General features: G+C 42.1%; 1 protein-coding gene across 1 annotated transcript; it reads right to left on the minus strand.

The window, feature by feature from the left end:
- Positions 1 to 2404: 2404 nt before the first annotated feature.
- LOC18447822 (subtilisin-like protease 4) lies at positions 2405 to 4896 on the minus strand. The gene has a single exon (XM_006857908.2). It carries the CDS (start codon positions 4864 to 4866, stop codon positions 2530 to 2532), a length of 2337 nt encoding a protein of 778 aa, XP_006857970.2. The 5' UTR covers positions 4867 to 4896; the 3' UTR covers positions 2405 to 2529.
- Positions 4897 to 6000: the final 1104 nt, after the last annotated feature.

The following is a 6000-nucleotide window of genomic DNA, read 5'->3' on the forward strand; positions in this document are numbered from 1 at the left end:
GTGAAAGAAGATTTAAAGAGGATGAAGATAGAGAAGCCTGGAGGACCAGATGGTATCCTAATAGAGGTTTGGAAGTGCCTGGGGTAGATTGGCATTTACTAGCTAACCAAGTTGTATACTAGGTATTGAAAAGAATGAAAATGCCAGATGAATGGATGAAAAGTATTGTGGTACTTATTTACAAAAACAAATGAGACATACAGAATTGTGTGAACTATCGAGCGATCAAACTTCTAAGTTACACTATAAAGCTATGGGAGAAAGTGATTGAGCAACGATTAAGGCATGAAACAAGTGTATCAAATAACTATTTTGTTTTTATGTCAAGGAGGTCAATAACTGAGTCTATTTTTCTCCTTAAGGAACTGATTGAGAAGTTTAAGGTAAAGAGAAAAGACCTCCACATGGTCTTTATTGATATAGAAAAAGCTTATGATAGAGTGCCTAGATATTTGAGTTAGTGGGTATTGAAAAAGAAAGAAGTGTCCTGACACTACATTGACTTAGTGAGGGATATGTACAAGAGAGCGCTAACTAGTATACGAACAACTAGTAGAGAAACAAGAAATTTTTATAGGATAATAGGTCTACATTAAGGGTCGGCATTGAGCCCATATATCTTTGTCTTAGTTAAATGCGACCTAGCTACGCACATGCAAGATGAGGTACCGCAGTGCATGTTGTTCATAGATGATATAGTTTTGATCGGTGAGACCCGCAACGGCATCAACACAAATTTAGAACTTTGGAGGGTTGCTCTAGAATTTAAATGTTTTAAAATTAGTAGCATTAAGACAAAATATATGACATGCAAGTTTAGTAATATAAAAGTAGAGACAAGGAAACAGTTAAAACTGACGGCTAAGAAATACTAAAAATAATGCACTTCCAATATCTTGAGCCGATAATCTAAAAAAATAGCGAGATTGAGAAAGATGTCACACATAAAATTAGAAATGGATGGGCAAAGTAGACATGTGCATCAGAATCTATGTGATCACTGCATAACAATAAAGTTGAACGGTAAATTATATAAGACAGTTGTGAAAACAACTTTACTTTATGGCGTTGAATGTTGGGAGTTCAAGAAATAACATACCCATAAAATGAGTGTAGCTGAGATGATGATATTGAGATGGATGAGGGGCAAGACAAGAAAGGATAGCAATCGAAATGCATACATTTGTGAGAATTTGAGTGTGGCACAATAGGCAATAAGATGAAAAAAAATAGACTTAGGTGGGTTGGCAATGTATGGCACTAACCTAGTACACCACCTCGCAGGAGATGCAAGTTCATTGAAGTGAAAGACTCAAAAAGGGTAAGGGATAGACCCAAAAAGACATGGTTGAGTGATAAAAGATATGAGAACTTATGTATGGCCCCTAATAGAGCAGAATGGTAGACTAGGATTCATGTATCAAACCCAAATTAGTTAAGAAAAGGCTTTGAAAATGATGATGATAATGTATTGAATAAATTTTTGACAAATAAATATGCAAAAAATTACTAAAAGATATAAAAAACTACATAAATCAAGATGCCAAATATAGGAGGCACAAAAAAAATAAAATAAAATAAAAGCATTTGGAAGAAAAAAGTGGAAAATGTCAAAGAGTTAAACAAAAATTAATTTTCATGAATTTTAATTTCAAAAATTTATTAGAGCTTTTGTTGATCAATATGCTACAAGAATTTTGGACAAAATTAAATGAATTTCATGATAGAATTAGAGAGAAAGCAGAGGGTTTTAATTTTGGGTTAAAAAAGCCCTATAAAGTTGGAATCTTGATTTCTCTTATTTTTGTTTTTCATATAATATATTCACGTGGGGGTTTTGAGAAGGATTGAACCCAAATAATTTGGACAAGTTTCAATCTTTATGGTTAAATATCGATAGAGAAATCGAAGGAGTGGCAGATTTGAAGTTTAGGGTTCAAGAAACAGGGCATTTTTTAATGAGGAAATCTTCAAAATCTCAATTCGATGCAATGAATAGTTTTACTTTTATCAGAAATAAGATGTTGAAAGCTTGTTTGTAGAGGAAAAAAAGTATTAGAAGGTTTACTGATTATAAACTTAAAAAAGCCTAAAAGTCCCTTTGTTTTTGGCTTTTTTGCATTAAAAAATGGTGACGGGCAGTTCCGAGTCGACTCGGACGGTTTCTCTAAACACTGGTCTGACTTGTTAATGCCAAAAACTTTGGACATATCTTCTCAGGGTGGTTGTTTTAATTTCTTTTCAAATGTTTTTTAATTTTTTCAGTTTAGGTCGGTTGGCCGTGTTTCGATTTCTTTGAAGGAAGGGTTGGTTGCTGGACTTTAAAAAGCAAAGGCCGACCACAAAATGTGTTCCGAATGCAAGGCCTAGGATCGTCCATAAGGACAACATAAACCACACTAAATTTGAAATTGGGAATTACAGTCATCATGAAAGATACTGCAGTATGATAATTTACCAATGCACTCCATGTAATATAACACCATGGCTAAGCAATACAAAGCATCAAATTCTCTGTTTTACAAGAGTTCACTCACTGAAGGTGATAGCAATGGGGCTCCTCACCTCATACTTGGTGCCAGAGTACAACTTTATGTACCCTTGAGCAAAGGGCAAGGACCCATTCCCATGGCGAGCGAACAGAACTTCAAATGTTTGCTTCTCATTCACTTTCTCAAAGTAAAGCTTTGAGGGCTTCACCTCCACAATCACTCCTTGAGGCTCCATCATCTCAATCTCATAAGTAGAATACTCAGCCCCAACATTCGTTACTGTCCTTCTAAAGGAAAAAGAAGAAGGCCCTGATGGAGAGAAGATTGCAGAGAAAGATGGGTAGTTTAGGTCTCCCTCAGAGATCGTGGTTAGGTTTGAGCACTTGACAGGGCTCCTAACAATGGCTTGGATTTGGGCATCGGTGTACCCTAACCCACACAAATAGGGTATGTAATCGTCGGAACTGAGGTCGTAGACGAGGCCGGGGTCGGCGGCTTTGGTGGGGTTCACGTGCCCGGCACCGGTGGCGAAGACGTCGGCTCGGCCTTGGGTCTCATCCGTTATGGGATTCCCCTTGGTGTCCATGGGGTTTGCGGTGGTCACCATCGCGGATTTTATGGCGGCTGCAGACCAGTCGGGGTGAACACTCTTGAGCAGTGCAGCCAGCCCACTTAGGTGGGGGGTAGACATGGATGTGCCGGAGATCACGTTGAAAACTACTCTTCGCGAGTCGTTCAGCAAGCCGGAGGGGCTCAAGTTTAAGGGCCAGCCGGCCAGGATGCTCACGCCGGGGCCAATGATGTCCGGCTTTAGTATTCCGGGACTCGCGACACTGGGTCCTCTGGATGAGAAACTGGCCACAGCAGGGGATGCGGTGTCCCGGAACACGGTACCCATGAAGAGAACCTTGGCCGTGGGGTTTGGAGTTGAGTTAATGTAGTCCTTGATCGTGTCCCCGTCCTGAAAGCTAACATGAGATGCCGGCAAGACATGGGTGTCGGCGATGAGGCTGAAGGCGTTGAGTTCGTCGTTCATGAGTATCATGGCAACGCCCCCGGCTTCTACGACATTCTCGCCCTTCTGAACCCGGCCTATGCCGCCCCCCCTCTCGCAAAACACCACCTTGCCGGAGACTTGGCTAGGGTCTACGGCACCTTCAGCACACTGTGCAGCGCTGAGGTTCCCGCTTGCACCGGGGTACACAAGAGGCAGCAAAGTTGGCTTGAAGTCCTTTGGCTGGAAAAGGGATTCACCGACGAAGATGCTGCCATTTCCGAGCTTCACATCCACTCTGATTTCTCGGTCGAGGGTGCTTGCTCCCACAGTCAGCAACCAGGGTGCCTCATTCGACAGAGTCGAGTGTAGTGGCCCTGCGTTTGCAGCTGCGCAGCTCATGAAGATGCCCTTCTGTGCCGCAGTGAACCCACCAATTGCTATAGCATCCTCAAAGAAGGGGATGGACGGGCCACCGAGTGAGAGCGAGAGCACATCGACACCATCCTCGACCGCCTGATCAAGCGCCGCCAGTATATCAGAGTCTGCACATACCTCACCGAAACACACCTTATAAATAGCCAAGTGCGCGTGCGGTGCCATGCCGGCAGCAGTGCCCTCAGCATTGCCGAGTACCTCCGCATTCGGCACGAACCCGCCTGCCGCAGTTGTTGCTGTATGCGTACCGTGTCCATCTGTGTCTCTCGGAGAGTTCAGCCCAGGCAGCTCAGCCTCTCCAAGCATGGCCTTGGCACCAGCGTTAAAGAATTGCGCCCCAATGAGCTTGTTGTTGCAGTTCGACGAGTTGAACTCTTCACCAGCATCAACACAGACACCTTTCCATTTAGCCGGTGGCGGTGGCATGCCAGCAGGATCTAGAGATGGGTGCTCCGGCCATATGCCCGTGTCAAGGACACCGACAATGGTGCCATTGCCAAAACCGGCCTCCGGCCAGACCCCTTGGTTCGGGCTGAGCCCTAAGAATTGAGGCGTTCGTGTGGTTTGAAGTCGAAGAAGCTTATCAGGGTAGGCATGGAGGAAGCCATCTTTGGCCTTCACGGATTCTATTTCTGCAGGGGTGAGCCTTGCTGCAAAGCCATCAATGACCTTGTTGTATGCATAAACCAGTCTTGATTCAGTGTAGGAGGTTGATGTGAGTGTTTTTGGTAAGAAGGATTTGTACCAGCTTTCTCTCTCTAGAGAACTGGCAATTCCTCTCTCTGGTTGCCTCACATGAATAATGTAAGTTTTGAGCAGCTGTTTCTCTGCCTTAGCATAAGAAGAAAGGTGGTAAGGCCGAGAGGCAGAAGCCATGCCGAGCCCATGCACCAAAAAAATGGCACACACGAGGAGAGATATTGCTCCATTTCTTTCATCCATTGCTTTCTCTCTCTAGAAATGAGGGGGTATGGGATAGGTGCTATCAAATGCTAGGGCTTATATACAGTTGAGACTAGCTTGAGACCAAGTCCTGTGCAGCGAAACAAATATTTTAGAGCCCTGAGGGGTTCGATGCCAAGGTTATGGCCGTATTGCATGGGTACAAAAACCGGCCTCTTGATGGAATCGTGCATATGCGGCCTCGAACCTGTGGAGATATCAAGGGGAGCAGACGACAACCCTCCAGTTCATGATGGTGCCATTTTCAAACCCAGTATGGGGCCAATGCCCCAGTTTAGGCCTAAGCCCTAAGAACTTGGGTGTTCGGATGGTCTGAAGGCGAATGAGCTCGTCATGCAGGAAGCCATCTTGGGGCTTCATGGACTCTAACTTCTTCAGGGGTGAGCCTCTGCCGCAAAGCCATGAATGACTTCACTATGAGCATAAACCATTCTTTTTTTCCTTTTTTTTTTTTCTTTTTTCCTTTTTTTTTATTTTTTATTTTTTTTTATTTTTTATTTTTTTTTGTGGGTAATTGAGTGGGGATGACAAGCCCCTCAAAATTTGGACGATATAAATTTTTAATTTTATTTTGAAAGGTTGGATAGACTTTTTTTTTTTTGTTTAGAAATAAGATTAGTATGAGCTTTTTAGTTTATTATGATTTTTTAGTTTATTTTGATAAATGCGTTTCTTAATTTTCTTGTCTGAGTTGGTTTTAGGCATATAAGGTTATGTTCATCTTTTATTTGAAAAAATAGAGGTTACGTTTAGTTAAGTCACATTTTGTTTTTAGGGAGATATTTTAGGAGATTTAGAATGAGATACGTAAATTGAAGGAGGCTCATCCTCTATGGACGTGAGATACTAAGAACTTGACAAAATTGTTTGTTTTTTAGTTATAGAAAGGAAAGGCCTATTTTGTGAAAGGTAACGTGGGTAGGAGTTGCATTAGTTATGGAATAACTCATAGTTTTTTTGTTAGCAATCTTTATTTAGTAGTTATTTTTAGGTTGGTGAATGTAAAACTCCTATAAAAGATGCACGTGATTTGTAATGGGGATTGAATTTGATGAATGAAAAAAAAAAAAAAAGGTGATCTTTGAGATCGTGGAGAAAAAGAGAAGACCTTTT

The sequence above is a fragment of the Amborella trichopoda genome, chromosome 9 (assembly GCF_054954075.1).
Source record: "Amborella trichopoda isolate Santa Cruz 75 chromosome 9, AtrichopodaSantaCruz75HAP2 v2.0, whole genome shotgun sequence".
Classification (NCBI taxonomy): domain Eukaryota; kingdom Viridiplantae; phylum Streptophyta; class Magnoliopsida; order Amborellales; family Amborellaceae; genus Amborella; species Amborella trichopoda.